The following is a 21,850-nucleotide window of genomic DNA, read 5'->3' on the forward strand; positions in this document are numbered from 1 at the left end:
GTCGGGAGGGTTGTCAACACGCATCGCGTCTCCGCGGCCAACGATCCGCCGCCGCGCCACGTGGTTTACGCGTACCGATCACTGCCACTCGGACGCTGTCGCAGTCGCCTGGTACCATGTCCCACCACTTGTTCTTGCTTTCGCCGACAGACACGCCCTTGTACAGTCTCACTCATTACTCGTCGAAGCCGACGCAGAGCACGCCGTCGCCGCTCGCGTCCAACCTGCCGTCATGGTCGACCTCTGCCTTTGCCGGCACGCTCACTGCTTTGTCCGGTGCCTCGAGCGCGACACAGGCCCACCACGCGCAGGGCGGTGCGGTGCGCCTCGGTGGCGGCCAGGATCGGCACGTCATACAGATGATCGCGAACGCGAGCTTGGACGTAATCGAGGAGGTGATGAGGAGAGACAGCGCCATGTCCGTACGCTCCCCTTTGTGCGGCTGCCTGCCGTGTGCATCCTTATCCATCGCATCGCAGGTACCTCAAGTCTGTGGACAAATTTAATGAATGGACGGTCTCAGCTTTTGTGACCCCGGGCAGTAAGAGCAGTATCTTGTCTCGGACGTGAGTGCGGCGTGCTGGAGCTGCGCGGATGCGCGCTAGATTTCAAGTTCATCCTGCTGCACGAATCAAAAAACGACGATGGCATCAGATCGTTCTTCAACGAGGTCTGGGAGCTGTATGTCAAGGTGCGTCCGCGCGCGATGCGCTAGCGGCCAGGACGATCTCTGTCGGTGGGCCATGCTCCGTTCCGGGTATTCTAACGCCTCTGCAGACGCTGCTAAATCCGTTCCACACGATGCATACGCCGATCCGCAGCCCAGTGTTCGATAGCAGGGTGCGAGCCAGCGCGAAGAAGTACCTGTGAAGGGGAAGTAGATTTGAATAGATCGTTATTGTCTCCAGTATGTGGCACGAGGCCGCCACAGTGGCTCCGGGTGGTGTCCGGGGTCCGGCGGGGGTATGGCGGTGTCGGGGTCGAGTGATGGGCAGACCGCTCTCTTCCTCTGAGACTGTCGTAGGGGCCGATATTCTCGTTTGTCTGTGGACTGTCTTCACTTTTCTCTCTCGAAACATAAGATCCTTTCTATTATATATAACCCTTTGCAAAACCAGTCTTTCTCGCAGCACCCGCCAGTCAGATCCAGCTTTCCCCGTTTCTCTGCTGCGCTCCTCTACACGTCGCCGCGACAAGCCTCAGAAAGAGCGTCGTCCGCCCACAGCTGCTCGTTTCGTCCCCGAAAAGACTTCTTGCTGCACACAGTACGTCGCAATCGAGACCGCCCGAGCCTTGGTCGGCTGACAAGCGCGCTCGGTTCCAGCTGTATTCCACATTCCAGTCACCCGCTGTTTAATTTCATAATCTGCCCTCGTCTCCCGCTTTACCTCTTTCCCCTCACAAGCAAGTCCTCAAGCAATGGCTACCACTCCTGCTCCCAATCCCCGTGCCTCGCTCCTTTCTGGTCTCCGCACGGGCGGCGTCCGCTCCTCCTCGAACCCGATGCAGAACGTCCCCCACACCGCAGCCCCCGGCGGGTCCTTCAACGTCCCGCGCTTCAACGCTGCCGTATACCCGCCCGAGGAGGAGGAGGACGAGATCTCCGACATGGTCGCGCAGAACCTGTACATCAACCCCGGCAACTATGTCAACAGGCGCCAGCCTCTCACTGCTGCTGTCGATGGCCCGAACAACCGCTTTTCGCAGCAGCAGGGCAACATGCAGATGAACAACGGAGGCTACCCCATGAGCGCGACCGGGTTTGGTGTGCAGGGTATGCAGGCTCAAGCCCAGGCGCAGGCTATCCAGATGCAGATGGTGCAGATGGAGATCCTCAGGCTTCAGGTTAGTTTATCTCTCATTTCGTTAGATCATCTATCTGACTCGACTTCGTCATCTAGGCATTGCAGGCTCAGCAGTATCAGGCTGAGCTACTCGCTCAGGCGCAGCGCCAGCAGCAGGCCCAGAACGGTCGGCGTGCCAGTGCCAGTTTCAACCCTCCTGCCACTGCCGCCCCGACCACGACCTCGTTCGACTTTCGTTCGGCTGCATTCAATGCTCAGATGCGCCGTGCCACCCAGGGCGACCAGCTCAAGTCTCAGCTCGGTGTCGTCGGCGAAGACCAGGTGCCGATGACTGCGGCCCTGGGCGGAAAGTTCGGCGGCCGGATGGCGCCGTTGGGAGCTAGGTACAACGACGAGCAGGAGTTGAGCTTCAACGTCCCCCAGAACACGCCTGCTACGGCGCGTACGACCGTCATTAGCGGCGGGACGTCGCTAGGAAGTCTTGCTTCAAACAACGTGAACCACGACGGTGCCACTGCCCCCGCACCGTCCAAATCCGACACCGCGAGCTCTTGGAGACGCGGAGGAAACAACAACTCCGTGTTGAGCGGCAACAGGGTCGCGTCTCTTCCTAACGTGAAAGTCAGCCCCCCGCCGAGCGAGCGCGTCTCCCCTCCTCCCAACGAGAGCACCCAGACCAAGGCTCGTCCCCGGCCTTTGCAGTTCAACATCGCGGTGCAGCAGCCCCTCCCGGCTGTCCAGATCGACACCACCGAGGGCAACGAGGCCGAAGACGACACAGCGTCCACCACGTCCTCTCGATCCGGCGGTGCGGGCTCCCCGCAGTCCTCTTCGCCCTTCACCCCGCCGCACTCTTCCTCCTCCCATGGCAGCAACCCGCCTCTCTCGCCGCGCGAGGAGGCGGCGAAGAAGCTCTACGAGGGCCTCGGCATCGGCCGGCCCGCCCCCCAGGGGGCGGCGCCGCAGCAGTCGGTTGTGAGCCACAGGTTGGCCAGCCAGCCGATGAGGCAGCCCCGCGGGCCGCCGTCGGGCGCTGACGAGCTGGGCCCGAAGAACTTTGCTACCAGGATCAGAAGGAAGGCCATCGGCGGGCTCGGGATGCTCATGGGCGCGCGGGAGAGGCGCGAGGTCGAAGTCTTTTGAGAAGACGGGGTGATTACCTAGGATGCGTGGGCGTAGACGACGGTTGGAGGGCCGGTTGTATAATTTCCTCTCTTGTCTGTTACGCCATGCCTCCAATCCACTTTCTTTTCGCGAGTCGCGTGTGTGCTTGCTTGCTGAGCTTATTTTCAGGGTGTGTGTATTTAGTCAGCGTCTGCCAGGGGTGCTGTTGGGTCTCAGAACGGACATGTTCGTCGTATGCGCGTATTATGTTTTGATTCCTCCGCTCCCACCCCCACTGCTTTCCTTTGAGATATTTATTGTTATAACTTCAACTTGAAAACCACCATTCTTTTGTATTGTGCTTTCGAGAATCCAGACAAACTTGATGTCCCAGTCCTATTAGCTCGCTCGGTAGTCTGTAGCCGTGAAGGAGTGTGTGTTATATGTGTACCCCGATCGTAGCGTAGTAGCGAATCGATGTTATGTGGATATATGCGAAGGCACGGTGTGATGAGCGACTTCTCATGTTGCTTCCAAAAGCTAGATGCTCTTCAGGAGCACCTAATAGATTACAATAAGTCATATCTATTTACACCTTTGCCCGACGATGGCTTTTCCGTGGTCCTGTGCCACAGAGCCAAGTCAATGTTGGACATGGCGGAGCAAACAAGTGAACTCACCTGCCACTCCTCCTTGCTTATCCAAAGCTGATGGAACGTCCCCAGACTCGCTAGAATACTCCCTCCGAGCCACCCGCCGTATCGACGTTCGATAGGGTTACCCGGGGCATGTATCTTGACCTAAAGCAAACGCAGTTAGATAAAGCCACAATCCAGGCAAGACAATGCAAACGTACCTGGAAGTGCCGTCCCAGCTCGTTGCCCAGCCGATCGACCAGGCCACCGAAGAGACTCCCGCCGCCGGTCACGACGAGATTCCCGAGTAGGTTTTGGCGGAGGTCGGGGTCGCAGTTGCCCAGGCATGCTGTGATGAGGCTCGGGAGCGGGCGGGGGAGGTTGTCATTCCGATCCTACAGGTGGTCAATGGGTGGGGAGACAGTAGAGAAGGGGGAGGAGGCGGCGTACGGCGATCATGGAGTGGTTGAAGTAGAGCTCGCCGACGGAGAACCGCTCGGGGCCGAAGTAGGTGTTGAACCCGGTGGGGAACTCGTACTGCCGTGGTGGGCGCTGCATTACCGCCCTGTGGTGCGGTGTCAGCTTAGGATGCGGGGAAACGAGAGGCGGGTACGCGTACTGTTCATTCCAGCCCTGATCGAGCACGCCCGCGACGCTCTGTATCCACTCGTCCACCTCCCGCGACTCGGCCCATATCCGCCAGCTGTCGGTCGTCTTGGCCATGCGGTCTTCGCGGAGGGTGAATTTGGGTGGTTGGGCAGGCTCTACTGGCTTCCGATTTACGAATAGTGAGAGACCTTGGCAAAGTGACGTAGAGATAAGTAGGGCGTACCATTTTACTGGCGATAAGTTGGTGGGGGAGAAGTTGGATGGCTGGGCGGTGCTGGGTGGGATTAGTGAGGAGGTGTTTGGCGTGCGCGTGGACGAGTTGGGGGAGGGCGGAGTACTGCAAACCTGGCAGTCTGTGAGGGAAAGGCAACTAAAAAAGGTATAAATGTAGAGACCTTTGCGGAGGACAAATCCATCGACTACTGGCGTTACACTAGCCATGGATTGGCCGATGTCAACCACCAGCGCTGAGCCCTTCCCTGCGGCGAAACTTCCTTATCACGTCCGTCAGTGCGTGTACGACGGTCCAGCCGGAGACATCCTCACGCATTCAGGACGCCTGTGTTCGCGATGTAGAAGGCGGGAACCTGGAACTCCTCGAACATGATCTCGGCCATGCGTTCGCGGTTTGCTGGCGTGTTCCAGGCGGGCTCGGTTACGAGCACTGGGTGTTCAGTGGGGTTGCAGCGCATGACATCCCTCAGAGCATGCGATATGAGCGGTGGGATGGGCGCGAAATCATGTACTGGGTAGGACTCCCGTTAGCGTCGCCTCCGCGGCCATACAAAAGGATTCATACTCACTCATTCCGTTCTGGATGGGGTTCGCGACTTCCATGTTCGCCCTCCACATCGAGGGGCCGTTCTGGCCAATGTACATTTTGGCGGCTGGCCGCGCTGGTTGGCCGTCTTCCCCCGCTTCACCCATCGTTACATCTCCCCCAGAGGCGGGTTCGGTAATGTAGCCGTACGATGTAGGTATAATGGCTTTTGGCGTGTCATCTCCGGCATATCCTGCGCGAAGAGAGGATGCGCCCATATCCACGACAAGGGCAGCGACTTCATCTATAATAAAGACACTTGAGACATTGGAAATATCTGCCTGAATCAAAATGAGCATACCCCCTCCGTATTGTACCATAGTGAACGTCAAAAGAGGCCAAGGACAGAGCCACAGAGCGAGGTTGGCTTCAAAGCAATCGAAGCAAGACGCGTTCAATCCGCTCGATCAGATCTCGGAAGTACCCGATAGCGCGTCCACTCCGCCAAAAATTGGTTCTAATTATAGCTCGCTGAGCACTCAACTTCATCTCGGTCTCTGGCTTTTGGGTTACCTGGGCAATTCGTCCCATCGGGCTTTGCTATGGCGCCAATGGCACTAAAATCTCAATCCAAGAAGCGGAAACAGGCTGTGGAGGAGGATCCGGAGCCTGAGGAGCAAGAGTTGTCGCAGGCTGTTGGACTGGAAATGTTGAGTGACGAGGAAGGAGACGAACCTGCGGCTTCCGATGATGGTGGGGTGGACGAGTTTCCGGAAATTGATGCTGGGAGCGACAGCGACGACCCTGAGGAAGAATACGATGAAGGGGAAGGCGAGAAGGAGAGTGAGGACGAGGAGGAAGTTGACGAGGAAGAGGAAGAAGAATCAGGCTCAGACGACGATATTCACCCTTTCCCCAGGCCCAAAACCGTCATCTCCGACATCACCAAACAACCCAAACGCGTATATCCAGAGATTGAGCCCGACTATGACTCCGACTCTTCCACCGAGGATGTGAGCAAGCCCCGCGTTATTCCTCTATGCACTCTGAGATAGATTAAGTTGCGTTAGGACCCGAACCGCATTGGCAATGTTCCTCTACATTGGTACGATGATATGCCCCACATAGGGTATGATATGAACGGCAAGAAGATATTCAGACCCGCGAGAGGTGATGAACTGGACAAATTCCTGGAGACCGTCGAGGATCCCAAGTCCTGGTACGTGATCCGCTCTTGTGATCACTTCTCTTACCTTACGGTATTTGTGCTAGGATGTCTGCCTTTGACAAGTCCTTGCAGATGGACAAGCCGCTCACTGCTGAGGAGCTGGATATAATCCGTCGGCTGCAAGCCGGAGAAGTGCCTGATGCTAGTTACGACCCGTATGAACCGACGGTGGAATGGTTCACTAGCAAGCAAGAGCAGATGCCCTTGTCTGCTGCTCCCGAGCCCAAACGACGTTGGGTACCCAGTAAATGGGAGAAGAAAAAGGTTGGTTGGTTCCCGTGCCGCTTCTTTATTCTGCTCACTACAATGTCACTTCAGGTAATGAAAATAGTGCGTGCCATCCGGCAAGGCCGTATCGTCCCCTCCAAACCAAAATCCACCCAACCTCAATTCTACTCAATATGGAACGAGCCCGCCGATTCCCAACACCCCGCCCCCCTCCCAGCGCCAAAACCCCCGCTTCCCACCAACGCCGAATCCTACAACCCGCCCGAAGAGTACCTCCCCACGGAGGAAGAGCGCAAAGAATGGGAGGCGCAGGACAAGGAAGACCGCGAGCGCAACTTCCTCCCGCAGAAGTACAGCGCGCTGCGGCTCGTGCCCGCGTACGACCAGTTCATCCAGGAGCGCTTCAGCCGGCAGCTCGACCTGTACCTCGCGCCGCGCGTGCAGCGCGCGAAGCTGCAGCTCGACCCGGACAGCCTCGTCCCGAAGCTGCCGAGCCCGAGCAGCCTCAGGCCGTTCCCGAGCTACCGCGCGCTGAGCTTCGCGCATGCGAACGGCCGCGCGCGATGCGTGAGCGTGAGCCCGGATGGCGCGTGGGCGGTGAGCGGCGACGAGGGCGGGGTGGTTAGTCTGTGGGAGGTGCTGGTGGGAAGGGAGGTCAAGAGGTGGACGTTTGGCGCAAAGGTGGGGTCGGTGGAGTGGTGTCCCCGAACGGATGTCAATTTCTTTGTTGTTGGCGTGTAAGTCGGATTCCTTCCATTTTGTCTGGTCGTACGTGGGGTGCTGATGTTTTCCGCGCTAGCGAGGATCACTTGCATTTTGTCGTGCCCCCGAATTTGCCGCCCAGTGTGTTTGCAGCCACCCAGTCGCTGCTCGCTCCTGCCACACTACCGCCCGCTCCAGCCACTCCGTCTCCTGTCAAATGGGTGTCGTCTTCGACTTCGTCTTTGGACGAGCCGATCCTGACAATACACTTACCAACCCTTTCTGGGCTGCCCGGGCAATTAACATGGCACCGCCGAGGCGACTATCTCGCATCAGTCTGTAGGTTTATACCATCGCTTGAATATATCAGTACTAGGACATGTTACACTAACAAGCGACTTTTTGACAGCTAACAGGGAAGGCCAAGGGAGTGTCTGGATACATCAACTTTCCCGGCGCCACTCGCAAGCGCCGTTCAAGAAGGTCAAAGGGTCCATTCAGATGGTGCTCTTCCATCCCACTCGGCCGGACTTCTTTGTCGCCGTACGTGCTGCCCTGATAAATGACACTAGCAACGCAAAGCTGACGCGATCCATGTTAGACGCAGCGCTATGTGCGGGTGTACAACCTCGCCGAGCAGAAGCTGCTGAAGACGCTCATGCCGGGCATCAAGTGGATCTCGTCGATGGACGTGCACCCGTCGGGCGAGCACCTGATCGTGGGCGGGTACGACCGGAAACTGTGCTGGTTCGATCTCGAGCTGAGCGATAAGCCGTACAAGAACCTCCGGTGCGTTGCGTCGCCATGACGATCTCCGTTCTGCGTTCTGATGCGTACTACTATTGCACTTTGTAGGTACCACACGAAGGCCATCCGGAGCCTGCACTTCCACCCCACGTACCCGCTGTTTGCGTCGTCGTCGGACGACGGGACGATCCAGGTGTTCCATGCACGGGTGTACAACGACTTGATGACGGACCCGCTGATTGTGCCGCTGAAGATATTGAGGGGGCATGATATCAAGGACGGGCTGGGGGTGCTGCAGGTGCGGTGGTGCCGGGGACAGCCGTGGCTCGTGAGCGCCGGGGCGGATGGCAAGGTCGCGGTATGGTGTAGTTAGGTTTTTACGCTATTTCAATGTCAGCCATTACCCGTTATTCGGTGATTGTCAGGGTCTTCCCGTAGGCCTAGCTGCGTTGACTGGCAAAATTAAGTTTGTCGCCAAATTAACTCCCACAGGTCAGGGTTGATGGTGGTTTTGGACATGGACATTGTCAGTCGGGTCAGCACGGGGTATTCATAGGCATTCATTTCGGTCGCGATGCCGGCATTAGACGCTCATCGTCGACTCTTGGCCGGATCCTTGACGGTCCTTGACGACGTTGGAGGTGAATCGTATGCACGCAAATCGAACCCAAGGTGCATGTTCTAACTGGATGCAGATCAAACAAGCGAAGCTCGGTGAAGAAGACGGCCGAATAAGGCAGGCAGGAATGATGATGGACGCGAGGACGGATTTGGTTCCGTCCAGGAACTGCCGCGGGGACGTCGAGCGTGCTCGGGAGCCATCTCACTTTGTATCTGCATCCATATCGAGATATCATCTGTCCTCTCCCGCCGTAATTACTTACGAGAACGTTTCTCTCGCGCGATGCGCCGCGGCCTGGTGCAGCGCAGAGTTCAGTGCAAAGGCCTCTGTCGCGAACGACGACTACGGTTGCGGCTAGGCTGCAAAGAACCGTTCATATCAGTGCATCTGGAATGCGGAACACAGTTTATCGCGCAAGCGGTGGGGGCATATGAGCGCATGTTTTGTTCCCAAAAGGTACGGACACAAAGCAGCGGCCGGAAAAGGCAAGGGGCATGTCCCTTCGGCGAGCAAGAAGAGAAGCCTGACACCAGTCAACTGCTTCTCCCTCATCCAGCCATGTTTGATACCGTCACCCCTCTTAAATTCGCCCTTTTCATCTCGCAGCGCCCACCTCGACCCTTCACTCTCCTTCAGTTCTTGGTACCGCGGCAGGCCTCCTGCCCACCTCCAGCCACCGTAACTCAGGATGCCGGACTGGTCGAGCGTCGCTGAGATCACCAAGGATAGCGGTGGGTACAGCCTGCGCTGCGTCGCGAAGTCGAGTCTAATTTACCTCCCACAGAGGTCTTTATCCGCTTGATCTTCGCCCTCTTCGGTCTTTACTGCTGGGAGCTCTTCTCGACCTGCACCTTTGAGTGGTCCCTCATCCAGAAGAAACGCCAGTTTAAGTGGCCTTTGGTGAGAGTTATATCCCTGCCGACCATCGGTTACTGACCTTCTGTGATCTTAGAGTATGTGCACCATTATTATTTCACGCGGACTAGACCTGAACCACCATTGCAGTCTTCTTCTTCCTCTGTCGATACTGCATACTGTGGGCCCTCATCGGACTGTGCGTAGGCGTCCCTCCGGCGAGATCGAACCTTTCTAACCTCCCCCTTCGCATACAGGATCATCTCCTTTTCCGTCGAGTCCGAGGTACGTGCTTATTATACCATACTGGAGCCGTGACGTTTACTCCGGTGTGCTCGGCAGGTTAACTGCAATGTATGCTCATTTTCCTGTCTCGTCCGGCTGAGATACTGATTTCCCCGTCCTCAAGGCACTATACACCTTCAACTCCGTTAGTCGCGGTTTATTGATCCCATCCTGCTCGTTTCTGACACCTTTCTGATTCTGCAGTTTTGCGGGAACATGGCGATCCTCGCAGCGTCGACTACCCTGATGCTGCGGACGTGAGTCTTCATCTGTCACCCCTATCCCGGATGCAATCTGATGCCATCCCTTCGGCATTTCAGGATCGCCTTGTGGGAACGTTCCCTGAAGGTCGTCATCCCCGTCGGCATTCTCTGCCTGGGCCACTGGGGCCTGCTCTGGTACGGCATGTTCATTGTCAGCGCGACGTGGGACCCCCAGGCGGGCGCGTGCGCCGTCGACAAGACCAACCATATCTTCCTTAGTATCAACCTGTTGTACAGTGAGCAAGTTTTCTTCCACCGGCGGTAATACGTGGGGCTGACTTCGATCGGCAGCTATGGCGTTTGATTTAACCGTCCTTGTTCTGACTATGACTTCGTTGTTCCGGTCGGAGGGGCGTTCGGGTCTGTGGAAGATGCTCTTCAAGGATGGGCTGGTGTACTTCCTGGTGACGGCTGGCGCAAACACTTTGCCTGCTGTACGTCCAGTTACCGTGGTTACCTATTTTGGTCTCTGGTACTCATAATACCTTGGGATATAGATCCTGAACCTCCTAAACCTCAATAGTGAGTGCCGCATTATTTCCTCTCTGACTACAAATGTTAATCGCTACTTCTCTGTAGCCTCGATGAATGTGTAAGTCAACGTCGGATGTCCATTCGTCGAGTCTCACAAACGTCTGTCGCCCGCAGCATTGCCACAGTCCCCGCCGCAACCGTCGCGTAAGTCTGATAACCTCTCCGATCTAGCACCCATCCTGACACCCGGTGCCTTGCCCAGGTCGATCGCAGCATGCCGAGCCGTCATCCGGTTGCAGGACTACGCCAAGAAGGACCCGTACGTGCACAGCGCGTCGCTGATCGCGAACGAGGTGCGCCTGTCGCGGTACGGCGCGAGCGTGAAGGCGCCGCGGTACAACATCACGCGGCCCGAGATTCACGTCACGACTGACCAGATCGTCATGGAGGACATGTCGTGAGTGCATTCATGGCCGCACTCTTCCCGTTGCCGACGTGATGCTGAATGCTGCGGGTGTCTGCTAGGCCGGTATCGCCCACGGCGGTGGGCTCGCAGTACGACGGGCGGCCATTCGATGGGACGAACGGGACCCTGAAGATGAAGGGCTCCGAGGGCTCGCTCGACTCTTCGTCCTCGCACGGGATCCACGTCCAGTTCGCCAGCACAAAAGAGGCGGACGAGTTCGCCGCGCACGCTGTCTGAGGGGTGCTTCAAGTTAACCGTTAACCCATCCATTCACCCCTTCATCATCATCATCATCATCATTTCGCGATATAATCATGGCCCCCCTCGCCTCGCCTCTTTTACCTACCGGCCCTCCTGTAATACGGTTTGCGGTTTCCGCCGTTGCACGGCGTGTTGTGTTAATATTAACCTGAATGACGACCACCATTTTTGTAGCCATGTATCCCTCGCTCGCTCGTTGATATCCATAGAACTAAACAGTAACCGTCTGGCAATAAATTACAGATATACCACGCATACGATCGTATAACAAGTACTTTTCCTGTGCGCACACGCCCATAGCAAATGACTCAAAGTCCGTCCCTGCTTTCTTTACCGTCTCCGGTGCGAGCGCCCGGCTTTCCGCCGCGCTGCGATGCCTCCCTGGCGGTTCATGCCCTTCTGCTGGGGCCGCGCGGGCATACCTTTCGATACTCGCCATTGCTCTCTTCGAGAATTACGGGGTCCGTGGGTGGAGATCTTCTGCGGCTGGGATGATGATGAGGGTTTGGGATCTAGGTCCATGGCGTCTGGATGTACGGGAAGTAAAAGAGGAGAGGTGGATATGAATAAGTTGTCCGCGGTAATAGGAAAGAGGGGAAGCGAACCTGTTGATGTGTTGGTATTCGAGACAGCTCGGCTGTCTAGACAAAGGGAGGGGCCCAGTCAGTAAAACCGCTCCCAACCTTGAAGATGGGAGGGGAGGGAAAACAGGGACAGATTCTTCAACAACCCGAAGACTCCTCTCCTGACTCCCAGGCGGACCACTCCCACTCCCCCATGCTCTCCGGGCCGATGCTATCCTGGTCGCACAGCCCGAAAAAAGCAAAGCACGACGAGGATACAAGTCCACACCAACCTGGCTCCATCTCGTCGGTCCACCCTTCTTCCTTGTCCGCCTCGCCCTCCACCGGTATCTCCTTGAAGTCCTCCGGGTCCGCCGCCTTCAACGCGACCAGCTTCTGGTTGAGCCGGTTGAGACGAGCGGCCTCGGTCGCGGCATAGACGCCTGCTTCGCGCTTTTTGGAGCGGAAGGCGCGCTTGGTTTTTGAGCGCAGGGATTTGGCCATTGTGGGCGGGTTACAGATGTTGTGGTGGTGGATGTTAGAGGGAAGAAGAGGAGTCAAAGGGAAGACTGATTTGCAATGGCGGGTGCAGTGAAAGAGAATGAGAGCGGAGTGTAAATGTGCCCCGACGCACAGCCACCACGTGCGACGTCGCGTCAAGGATCTTGATTTCACTCTCTGGTTTCTTGCCACACCATTCGCCAATACACTTGTTCACTTCCTCCTGGATATCCTGGGTCTGTGTGATTGGAATTGAATCAATGATGTGTATGAGGATAGCATCCAATACGCTATAGTTCAGGCCATCATGCTACTTTGCCAATTGACACGCAGCCGGAACTCCAGTAAAAACTCATCTCGGAGCGTTTCACTTGACCTGATACTCTATCTAGTGTCATATCGAGTCATGGCCTGAGTCTTTTTAGTGCCTATCCTTAAAGGCACATTTGTATGAAGACTTGTACGATCATGGTGGATCACAAATCACCGGTTATTGGAATGGGTGTAGCGTGCAACACTTGACGTACATATCCAACGACTCGAGGAATTCATTTCTTGTCGGAATGACCCAAGGATTTTCCGGGCTGAATATGATCCCTAATGCGCTGTTTCTATGGAAGTGAATCAAGGTTGATATGCCAGGCACTATGCCCATGACACTCACTAGCGCCTTCAACTCTGGGAAACCACTCTCCACTTTGCGGTCCCACATCAGATGGGGAGGCTGGTCGTCCAAAAACAGCCACACCCGGAAACGTCCCGCAGTTTCATCCGCATTCATAGGCATCAATGTGACGGATTTCAGAGCCGGCGGTGGGAACGTCAGAAACAGCTCGGTGGAGACCCAAGTTGCTCGGTGTAACCTATTCGTATCCAATGATTAGGCAAGCAGAGGGAGATCTCTCGCGTTCATCATGGTGCATACCAGCGGCACTGTGTCCATGCATATTTGAGGTTGCTGTCGCTTGATTCATTACTGTCAGCTTACCCTATCACAGAACTCGATGACAATGCTCGGCCCTGGTAGAGGAGCAGGTGCAACGAAGGTAGAAGGGTCCAGGAGATCTGGCTTTTCGGGCTGAGCAGCACCTGCAGGTTGTGCATTATCTGTAGAATTTTCCTGGCAAGGAACACAGTTTACAGACGTTCCAGGAGCAACCATTGTGGATGTACAGCAAGTCCCGATAGACTAAAAGACACTGAAAGCGAAGGCGTCACGTCCGAATAAGGCATTAAAGCCAATCACGTGGCGGCGGGTTGTTTACGCGTTGTTTGGTCCTGTCCAATCTTTCCGACGCGTTGCAGTCGCGTGCCGCCACCTTCCGACCTTTGTCTTTTTCCACATCCACCACCATGGCCGACGAGCTCGACGTAACTATGTCTTCCCCCTCCCGCGCCAGAAACGGGGGTAACGCATCCACGACCCCGAAGGCGCAGACGATCTGGCCGGTGCATAGTAAGGCGCATATATCCACCTTTATCCAATGTCACGCTGATCGAGTGCCCCAGTCGAAGTCAGAGTGGCGCCGACTGCCACGGCGCGTTTCGATACGATCCGCAACCTCGTCCAGAACTATCTGACGACGTCCCTCTCGCATGTTTATCTGCCTTCCACCCTGACAGGATGGGAAGACCACCCCGTCCTATCGGCCTCTGTCGAGCGAATTGTGGCTGCTGAGCCACCGGCATCGCTTCTTGCTTCCTCTGTGTCCCCTTCTCTTCCAATCGAAGATTGCGCTCTGCAAATACACGTTTACCAGCCCAGTGACACGGACGCCTTCGAGGAGTTCGATGGCGGGGGGAGAGGCGGCGAAGGAGAGGAGGTGATGGCTGCTAGTGTGTGCGAGCTGCCTAGCCGAGGCTGGGAAGGGCTCTGGGATAGCTTAATATATGAGGGGGACGTCAAGGGACGGTTGCTGGACTACATCTATGCGACGGTAGTCTTCAGCGATGCTGATGTTGACTGTGAGCATCAGCTTCTGGCTCCCGCGTGATGGCAGATCCTAACGGCACCACCACTCAGTCAATGTCGTCTCCTGGAATCGTGTCGTGCTACTTCACGGCCCACCAGGAACGGGCAAGACCTCATTATGCCGTGCACTCGCACAAAAGCTTTCGATACGCCTCTCACATCGGTGTGTACACCGCGGTTGGCTTCCTTCCCCACATTGTTGATATTCACATCTCGCGTTATTATACGACCGAGTCAGATATCCACATTCCCGCCTCCTAGAAATCAATTCACATTCCCTGTTCTCCCGCTGGTTCTCCGAGAGTGGTAAGCTCGTGCAGAGACTTTTCAGCACCATCATGGAGATGGTGGAGGACGAGGAGACCTTTGTTGTTGTACTCATTGGTATGTACTCACGTCATGATCGATTTATGGGTACTCATTGGGGATACCAAAGACGAGGTTGAGTCGTTAACAGCGGCGCGGGCTGGTGCAATGGCCGGCACTGAGCCCTCAGACGGTCTACGGGCAAGCTGATATCAGTAACCACTCGACACAGGGTTATTAACTTGCTGCCGCGATTTCAGGTCGTCAACGCTCTCCTGACCCAACTAGACAAACTCAAACACCGCAAGAACGTTCTGATCATGTCCACGAGCAACCTTGCAAAAGCAATCGGTACGCATATACCCTGCCCTTTGCCTCTGTTTAGTTTACATTCAGTGCTGACGCCTCGACAGACTCGGCATTCGTGGATCGCGCGGACATCATCCAATACATCGACCTCCCGCCGCGCGAAGCCATCTACGACATCCTCCGGAGCTGCCTTTCCGAGCTCGTGCACAAGGGCATCGTGTGCGACGCTGTACGTCCGAATTACCTCCCCTCTGACATGCTAACTTCTCGTGCTATCTCAGGACGTTCCCACTCTCACGCAAGCCCAGATGTACGAGCGCACGTCCGCGTACTTGTCCCCACAGCCACAGGCGGATGGGGAAAGCCACGACGAAGAGGTCAGCAAGAAAGACCGAAATAAGGTCGTCGGCCTGAGGCTGCTGAAGCTCGCAGAGCGCTGTCGGGTACGTGTGGAACGTCACCTCTTCATCTCCCTATTCCACTAACGCCGAAGTGATTGCAGGAGCAGGGCATGTCAGGACGCGCTCTCCGCCGCCTCCCCGTCCTCGCCCACGCGCGGTACATCGGCATCGGCATCAACCACCTCGCGATCCCCAACGGGATCAACGGGCACTCCAAGAAAATGAACGGCGTCCACAAGAGCGGAGGAACCGACGTAGAGATGTGGCTCGACGCGATGGAGAAGGTAGTAGACAACCATGCGCTCGAGAAGGGGAGGTTTGGACAATAAGGGGTGCTTTCTTTCTCATTGATCATTGCTACATCGTATCTCCCACTCTCACCGGACCTGGCACTAGCATCGCATACACACTCAAGGACCCGAGTGCTCGGGCTGCACCATTGTAGAAGGAAGCTTGTATCTATTGCATTAGTCGATACTAGAGTACATCTATTACGGGGGATGGATATATACATAATCTCGCTAAAGGAAGACTGGACGCGGTCAGCGCTTCATAGGGGCCACACTGAGAATGGTCGACTACAAGTGCAGGTCTGCGGCATGATCACACGAGGATGAAACATCTATGGATATGCCAGTCAGTTTCAGAACTGACAACTCCCCACGATAGACCACCTACTCCCTCTTCGGTCGGCCATTCATACCTGCTGTCTTCGCAATTGTCACGCCAGCCAGTCGCCGCCGAGTCAAGGCGACCCGGTCGAGGCGGTCCGCGATCTTCCTGAGCTCCCCTGCTTGCTGCTCTTCCTCGATCGCTTGGGCCAATAGAAGGGCGGCGAATTCCTGGTTTAGCGCCGACTCGTGCTGTAGATCCGGAGGGATGAGCGGAGACCTGGAGCGATGTGTCTTGCGTCCTGGAGTGCTGTTAGGGCATATAGGAGAGGAAGAGAGCTCTGCTGGGGCCGATGTCGAGGTTCGCAGGTGTTGGCGCAACAGCTGTTGTCTCTCGTCGGGGTCTCCGTGGAGGCTCTTCAACTCGTCAATGACATACAGGAAATGCCTGAGGGTGGTAGGAGAGAGAAGGGGGTATTGCACTGCGCGCTCGTCATCCAGGGTAACGCTCGAAGACGGACAAAGACGACCAGGAGAAGAAGCCGCAGTGTGAACAATAGCGGGCACCACAGCAGGAGAATCATGTTGCGAGTCTTTTACATAAAGACCACGCTCCGGGACCTTGTCCTGAGCCGCACCTGAGAACCTGCGGGAGCCGGGGAGGCGAGCGCTCGGTGGAGGTGTCAAAGGCATTCCGGTCATTTCAGTCGACAGCCATTGTCCCTGACTAGCGGACGCGGGGACGGTGCAATCTTCCGAGGTCCAGAAAGGATCATCTCGCTCTCCGGTGCTCGAAGGCTCCTCTTTGGGCTTGACGGGAGAGACGTGATGGTCAGTGGTATTTGACCTATCGCCCCAGCTTGCACTTGGGGAATAGTCAGGCGGCGTCCGAAGGAGCATTTTTAGAATCGTAGGGCTCAGCGTAGGGAAGTACTGCATCCTCATAGGAGTCGACAGGTAGGAGTTTCTTTTTTCTGTCGCGGGTGTGTTCAACCTCGCTTCCTCGCATGCGCAGCGAGACGGTGAAAGCCCAGAACATGCTGCACCGGTGTCGGCGAGATCAGTGGAGCAGAAAAGCGTAGACATCTCTGCAGCTAGGTCATCTGGCGTTCCTTCTGCTTTTGGAGCAACACTTGCATCGCCCAAACTAAGGTCGAAAGTTCGGAACAGCTTCTCCGCGGTATTCTCTTCTTCCTCCATGTCAAGAGCCAGTCTCTGCAGCAGTTGAAGGCGCCTGATGGGCCGTTCCAGTGTATCGTCACAGGATCCCGAGTGGTCGCGTCGTCGAGCAGCTGCATCTCGAGCGAGTCTCTTCGCTTTCGGGGATGGCGTAAAGTGGTCGATCTCGCCTTGCATCGCTTCCAGTATGAACCATGGAAGTAGGAGACGACCACAGACGCGCCGTGCAGGGACTTCACAGACGTGAATTGTGAAAGTGACGCAGCTTGATCACGTGGAAGGGGCTTCGATCCAAGACTGCATTGTGCCATCCATGCAAAGCAAGCCGAGATTAATGTACATGTGAATTATGATACAGCGGGCATCCTCTACTTATCAGTTCTTGCGTGCTTGGAGAGGGTATCTCGGCATACCAGAATTGCTGTCGACTACCGCAGGATAAACGAGGGGTTAGGTCAGGCCAGATAGTTTGCTTTTGTTGTTGATCTTCCAACTTCGTAGGAGCATCTAGTTGATGTATTGACCGGCGTGTCGACTGATGCGGCACTAGAGAAAACCAGTTAGCATCGACGCAACTCGGGAGAAAAGCGAACTACCACTCACATAAATAAGCAAATAAATACAAGGTTTCGTGTGGGTCGTGATGAAGTCATAGGAACTGAAGGGCACGAATCACGCCTTCATGCCTCCTTGACCTGGGTCGGGATCCGTTCCGTTCCTTCGCCCTGTTCGACTTCCTGCCGTTTCCCTCCGTCGGCTTCCGCAGCCGACGTCTTCGTGTCCTCCCTCAGAACCACCTCGGGCGGGGCAAGCACCGATTTACCCAGCGACCTGAGATACACAGATTTGCCCTGCGCGGCTCTCCGCGCTACGTCTCGCTTCAGCGCGTTCAGCCACTTCTCATGCTTATATTCGACGCGGACACTAAATTCCGAGATCTCTCGGATGTCCCGCCATAAGATGCGTATATGGGTAGGGATGTCGAGATGACTTCGAGGTTTCGCCTGCGAATTAGGCGGCGCGTCCAGGTCGACGTCGAATATCCGGGATATCACAGCATCCTGATACGTCGGCTTGTAAGCAGGTTGACTGGTCTCTTCCGAGGACAAGGAAGAAGAGGACGCAGAATCCTGGATGACGTCCTCATCGTCTGGGACAGCCTCGGCGGCGATCGGCTGATCCGCGGACAACTTCTCCAGCAAACCCTGGTAGTACTCTAAATAAACTCTCTTTCGCCGCAGAGCCCGCTTGGTGGCTCGCGCGACAAACTCCATCAGCGTTCCCTTGTCCCGTGCAACGGCATGGTTGAAGACAGACTGCAGCATATCGCGGTTGACCGCCATGTTATGCGACGGTATCTTCTCCAGAGGCACCCCCGCTTCGATTAATCCGCGTATTCGCCGGTCCATCTGGAACTCGGCCTGCATCGCCTGGATCAAATAGTGTCTAACAAAAGTCGTTTGATGCTGGGCGGAGAGATGATGTAGAAGGAGAGTGTATGTCTTGGTGTTAGGCTCAGCGTATGGCGGTCTTAGCGTTGCCTGAGGGTCCGGAGGTACTCCGAAATCATCGTCGTCGTCCTCTAACGCGAAGGGAGGATTGCTCGCAACAGGAGGATTCGTGATCACTTCGAAAGCTGTGACAAGTTTTGATACCGGTGCAAACCGCCCTAGCGTGTCAATCGTGGTATTGAGGGTGGCGGTAGAGAATGCCAAGAGCGCGGTCGGTTCTGCCTTGTTGACGTGCTCCAACGCGAGCTTGTCGGGGTTTGCGAGGTCGAGGCCGTAAGAGACGCGTAAAAGCTGCTCGAAACCCTCGACATCTGTCTTCTCCCGCAGGACACGTAGAGCCAAGTCCATATTGACCGACGTGAACGGGATCTTCCTCGTCCACATCTCCTGCAGAACCTCATCGAGGACCAATCGTGTCCACCGCACGAGACGCTTCCGATGCCTCCGCTTGCACGGGAGACTCAGCCGGTACGCAATAGACTGCAGACACAGCCCAATCGTCTTCTGCGTCGGCTCAAAGCCCTCGCGGATCATCTCCTTCAGCACGTTGCGCGTCCCGATGTAATGCCCGACCGCAGCAAACTGCTCCAGGATGAAGTGGTAGTCGTCGAGCCTGGGCGCCCAGCCCACCCGGTTCATGTTGGCCACCACGGCCTGCAGCCGGTGTTCGTAGCGGTATGGCTTGTCCTTGTGGATGGACCCTGAGACGAAGTAACGCGACACGAACCAGCGCAGCTTCTTGGGCGACGGCACGCACATGCGCAGGATCTGCCGGTGCACCTCCGGCGCTATATTTTCAGGCCCTTCTTGCTCCACGAGTTCTGTGTAGCGAGCCCATCTCTCCATGGGCGGAAGGTCCTCGTTCAGTTTGAGCTTGTCAACAGCATCCACGTACGCTCGCTCGTTTTGCTTCTTGAGAGCAGATGAGAGAAGGGACGGAGGCTCGTGAGAGGACGTGTCCGGAATGTCATGGGCATGTAGGAGCGGAAGAGTGACTGCAGAGAGCCTGCTTGTCGAGGCGTGAAACCATCTAGCGTTGGTCGGACGTGAGTGTATGGCCGCGCCGCGCAGCTTCAGCAATGCCCACATTAGCAATGCCACGGCAGAAACTCGTAAACGTGGACCAGAATGCGCTATGAAGACTGAGCTGCTTGCATTCGAACGGTCCTCGTATACGTTGTCCGAAAGAAGAAAAACACGGGCACGTGACTTCATTGCTGCGATGATGGTTGTCCCGATTTGTGGCTCCGTACTATACGATTACGATGCTATGTACATACGACAATAAGTACAATTACAATGATATGGGCAGACTATTTCCTGAGCCAAACCACGAGTCTGTCTCTTCCAATGTGGTTCTCCAGGCTTCTCTTCGGTATGACGTCGAAGACTTTCTCCCAGCCATCACCTAACGCCTCAGCATAATGCTCGAACTCGACATAATGCGGAGGTCCTTGAGCGTCCTTGGGCTGATCCATGGGGAACATCAGTGTGATCAGATACCCTCCTGATTTCACCAGCTCCGTCATTTTTCTTCCCCAATCCGGTCTCATTGTTGGCGGTATGGCCACGAAAAATCTGGAAACCTGATTCAATCGGGTGTGCTTGCCCGACAATAATGTAAGAAGGACTGACGCGTAGTCGTATACCAAGTCAAACTTCTCATCCTCTGGGACTGTGAACGCGAAGAAGTCAAGCGCCTTGAACTCTACCTTCCCTGCTGGTGCGGACGGAAGGGTTCCCAGATATCTGTACAGTGTGGTAGGAACATCAGGAGTAATTCAGACATCCCAATTTCAGTTGTAATCACTCTGATGCAGAGCGCACCGCTGTCGCGGATATGTCGGCTCCAAGAGTATTGAGTCCCAAGGAGGACGCAATGAATACGGCATCATAACCCTACAAGGAGATGATGAGCAATATGTCTATGTTAGAAGGCTTGCCACAGCCTACCTTGCCGCATCCCGGCACAAGGGCCCTTCCTGACTTTGGCAAGGGTACTTGGTTCTGCTCGATGAGATCACGCAGCGGCGGTTGGACTTGACCGGCATCCCATGGTGTTACCTTATTCTGCCTAGCCACATCATTTTATATTTGTTCGGCAGGGTGCACTATGCCTTCATAGTATCTCTGGTACAGACCAAGCCTTGTCCCAGCCTCCCAAGTGGTCTTCCGCGATGAGCTGTTTGATCTTCATCATGTCGGATGGATTCGCGAGAGGAGTGGGTTTGCTTGTCATTCTGGCTTCAGTTGGATGAGGAATAGACATATCCTCAAACCAGATGGTTCATTTCCTCGGGAGTGATAGCAGTATTCTAACTGACCTTCAATATGTTTGAGCTTGAAGTCGTCAACCAGGGAGCCCTTCGAACCACGATTTCCATTTCGGGTTATGATCGAACCCGATTAGTACTCACTGGCACCTCTTTCTCTCTTCCGTTTGAGTCTCATGTCCAGGCTATCTTCCAGTTATGTCTTCGTTTTGAAAGAAATCAGCTTTACCCCACAGGGCAGCCTTCACAGGTGTCGTGGTTTACAGGCCACGTTTCTCGTACTTGAGCCAAGCCTCCTGCACTGGCAGCCTCTGGACAAGTTCGACAATCAACACCACCTCGACTATCTGATACACCACTCTTGTCCGTGGAAGTATGAATGATATTCTGTATCCTCTAACAGCAGGACCTGGGAGTAGAGCATGGGCCACTAATCCGCCTGGGTTCATGTCGTCTCAACGGACATCCATACCGGACTTCTGGTATTTCCGATGTACGTACACGCGACGCTAGAACGCTGCTCCCCTCCTTCCATGCATCCTGTCTGTTATATCCTGTATCTGCAGGGCCCGTATAATTAGATTGATAGATTTCGGTCTTTCTAGGTCTCGCAGCTCGCCCAACCTTTCCTACCTAAGTATGCCGGGTCACGATCGCAAAGTTCCCGCCCTGCAGTGTGGTAAGTTCGTGACGAGGACAGTATGCTCTTCTATCTTTCCTTAAGTGAAGGGAGCGTGGTAGGCACTGGCAACCATCTACTGGGCTTACTTTAAAGCGATATTTTCGACCATCACATACGATACCAATCATCCAACCGATCCCGTCTGTCGGGACTGTAAGCCAACACGGTCTCTGTGGTAATACGCCATGAACAGCTCAACTGGTTGCCCGGAGTACCCTTCCTTTGGCAATTTCTTGCGCTTCGAGTGGTCCATCAGGTTAGGCAACCCGGCCAGACGCTCGGCTTGGGTATTGCGCTCACCTGCGAGTACTCTGTACTAGTACGTTATACAGTATGTTCAGCACTACTCTGGTTACTTCACCACTTTTCTGAAATGCCTCACGCTCGATCTTTCCAGTATCGCAGAGAACGACATGCCTGCACCTTACCCCGGTTCAGGTAGTGCTGATTGAACACGTCGTCTTTTTACCCTTCCGGCTTCCCTGCGTAGCTCTCCCC

General features: G+C 55.5%; 11 protein-coding genes across 11 annotated transcripts; 5 read left to right on the forward strand and 6 right to left on the reverse strand.

Moving 5' to 3' along the window:
• Window positions 1-116: 116 nt before the first annotated feature.
• Window positions 117-870, forward strand: GLOTRDRAFT_33946 (Sedlin; the record flags this gene model as incomplete). The annotated part of the gene is made up of 4 exons (XM_007863540.1): window positions 117-418; window positions 480-541; window positions 606-691; window positions 778-870. 4 exons carry the CDS (start codon window positions 117-119, stop codon window positions 868-870), a joined length of 543 nt encoding a protein of 180 aa, XP_007861731.1.
• A 549-nt stretch (window positions 871-1,419) lies between these two features.
• On the forward strand, window positions 1,420-2,948 carry GLOTRDRAFT_11424 (uncharacterized protein; the record flags this gene model as incomplete). The annotated part of the gene is made up of 2 exons (XM_007863422.2): window positions 1,420-1,845; window positions 1,902-2,948. The coding sequence occupies 2 exons, from the start codon at window positions 1,420-1,422 to the stop codon at window positions 2,946-2,948; spliced, it is 1,473 nt and encodes a 490-aa protein (XP_007861613.1).
• Window positions 2,949-3,423: 475 nt separating this feature from the next.
• On the reverse strand, window positions 3,424-5,293 carry GLOTRDRAFT_136398 (actin-like protein Arp4p; the record flags this gene model as incomplete). The annotated part of the gene is made up of 10 exons (XM_007864311.1): window positions 3,424-3,533; window positions 3,590-3,709; window positions 3,766-3,939; window positions 3,995-4,109; window positions 4,164-4,315; window positions 4,377-4,498; window positions 4,549-4,643; window positions 4,700-4,898; window positions 4,957-5,217; window positions 5,275-5,293. The coding sequence occupies 10 exons, from the start codon at window positions 5,291-5,293 to the stop codon at window positions 3,495-3,497; spliced, it is 1,296 nt and encodes a 431-aa protein (XP_007862502.1). The 3' UTR covers window positions 3,424-3,494.
• Window positions 5,294-5,569: 276 nt separating this feature from the next.
• On the forward strand, window positions 5,570-8,191 carry GLOTRDRAFT_114223 (BOP1NT-domain-containing protein; the record flags this gene model as incomplete). Its single annotated transcript, XM_007864312.1, has 8 exons — window positions 5,570-5,926; window positions 5,984-6,132; window positions 6,186-6,405; window positions 6,460-7,106; window positions 7,169-7,410; window positions 7,481-7,614; window positions 7,673-7,860; window positions 7,927-8,191. The coding sequence occupies exons 1-8, from the start codon at window positions 5,621-5,623 to the stop codon at window positions 8,189-8,191; spliced, it is 2,151 nt and encodes a 716-aa protein (XP_007862503.1). The 5' UTR covers window positions 5,570-5,620.
• Window positions 8,192-9,128: 937 nt separating this feature from the next.
• GLOTRDRAFT_125857 (uncharacterized protein) lies at window positions 9,129-11,020 on the forward strand (the record flags this gene model as incomplete). Its single annotated transcript, XM_007864313.1, has 12 exons — window positions 9,129-9,171; window positions 9,225-9,368; window positions 9,446-9,494; window positions 9,553-9,580; window positions 9,638-9,649; window positions 9,705-9,725; window positions 9,785-9,837; window positions 9,901-10,079; window positions 10,135-10,277; window positions 10,341-10,365; window positions 10,441-10,774; window positions 10,843-11,020. The coding sequence occupies 12 exons, from the start codon at window positions 9,129-9,131 to the stop codon at window positions 11,018-11,020; spliced, it is 1,209 nt and encodes a 402-aa protein (XP_007862504.1).
• Window positions 11,021-11,217: 197 nt separating this feature from the next.
• Window positions 11,218-12,139, reverse strand: GLOTRDRAFT_109752 (uncharacterized protein). The gene is made up of 3 exons (XM_007864314.1): window positions 11,901-12,139; window positions 11,650-11,685; window positions 11,218-11,571 (listed from the first exon to the last, which is right to left on the reverse strand). The coding sequence occupies exons 1-3, from the start codon at window positions 12,109-12,111 to the stop codon at window positions 11,375-11,377; spliced, it is 444 nt and encodes a 147-aa protein (XP_007862505.1). The 5' UTR covers window positions 12,112-12,139; the 3' UTR covers window positions 11,218-11,374.
• Window positions 12,140-12,656: 517 nt separating this feature from the next.
• On the reverse strand, window positions 12,657-13,270 carry GLOTRDRAFT_71116 (uncharacterized protein; the record flags this gene model as incomplete). Its single annotated transcript, XM_007864315.1, has 4 exons — window positions 12,657-12,719; window positions 12,773-12,971; window positions 13,034-13,041; window positions 13,097-13,270. The coding sequence occupies 4 exons, from the start codon at window positions 13,268-13,270 to the stop codon at window positions 12,657-12,659; spliced, it is 444 nt and encodes a 147-aa protein (XP_007862506.1).
• Window positions 13,271-13,447: 177 nt separating this feature from the next.
• GLOTRDRAFT_55679 (P-loop containing nucleoside triphosphate hydrolase protein) lies at window positions 13,448-15,788 on the forward strand. Its single transcript, XM_007863710.1, has 9 exons — window positions 13,448-13,564; window positions 13,618-14,073; window positions 14,132-14,243; window positions 14,319-14,464; window positions 14,517-14,579; window positions 14,603-14,737; window positions 14,800-14,924; window positions 14,977-15,138; window positions 15,198-15,788. The coding sequence occupies exons 1-9, from the start codon at window positions 13,462-13,464 to the stop codon at window positions 15,423-15,425; spliced, it is 1,530 nt and encodes a 509-aa protein (XP_007861901.1). The 5' UTR covers window positions 13,448-13,461; the 3' UTR covers window positions 15,426-15,788.
• GLOTRDRAFT_136404 (uncharacterized protein) lies at window positions 15,771-17,063 on the reverse strand (the record flags this gene model as incomplete). Its single annotated transcript, XM_007864316.1, has 1 exon — window positions 15,771-17,063. One exon carries the CDS (start codon window positions 17,061-17,063, stop codon window positions 15,771-15,773), a length of 1,293 nt encoding a protein of 430 aa, XP_007862507.1.
• A 65-nt stretch (window positions 17,064-17,128) lies between these two features.
• GLOTRDRAFT_114226 (uncharacterized protein) lies at window positions 17,129-19,036 on the reverse strand (the record flags this gene model as incomplete). The annotated part of the gene is made up of 2 exons (XM_007864317.1): window positions 17,129-17,432; window positions 17,490-19,036. The coding sequence occupies one exon, from the start codon at window positions 19,034-19,036 to the stop codon at window positions 17,567-17,569; it is 1,470 nt and encodes a 489-aa protein (XP_007862508.1). The 3' UTR covers window positions 17,129-17,432; window positions 17,490-17,566.
• A 674-nt stretch (window positions 19,037-19,710) lies between these two features.
• On the reverse strand, window positions 19,711-20,636 carry GLOTRDRAFT_103569 (S-adenosyl-L-methionine-dependent methyltransferase; the record flags this gene model as incomplete). Its single annotated transcript, XM_007864318.1, has 5 exons — window positions 19,711-19,975; window positions 20,033-20,146; window positions 20,208-20,296; window positions 20,351-20,471; window positions 20,539-20,636. The coding sequence occupies 5 exons, from the start codon at window positions 20,634-20,636 to the stop codon at window positions 19,711-19,713; spliced, it is 687 nt and encodes a 228-aa protein (XP_007862509.1).
• Between the last annotated feature and the right edge of the window lie 1,214 nt (window positions 20,637-21,850).

Source organism: Gloeophyllum trabeum, assembly GCF_000344685.1.
Source record: "Gloeophyllum trabeum ATCC 11539 unplaced genomic scaffold GLOTRscaffold_00002, whole genome shotgun sequence".
In the NCBI taxonomy this organism is placed as follows: domain Eukaryota; kingdom Fungi; phylum Basidiomycota; class Agaricomycetes; order Gloeophyllales; family Gloeophyllaceae; genus Gloeophyllum; species Gloeophyllum trabeum.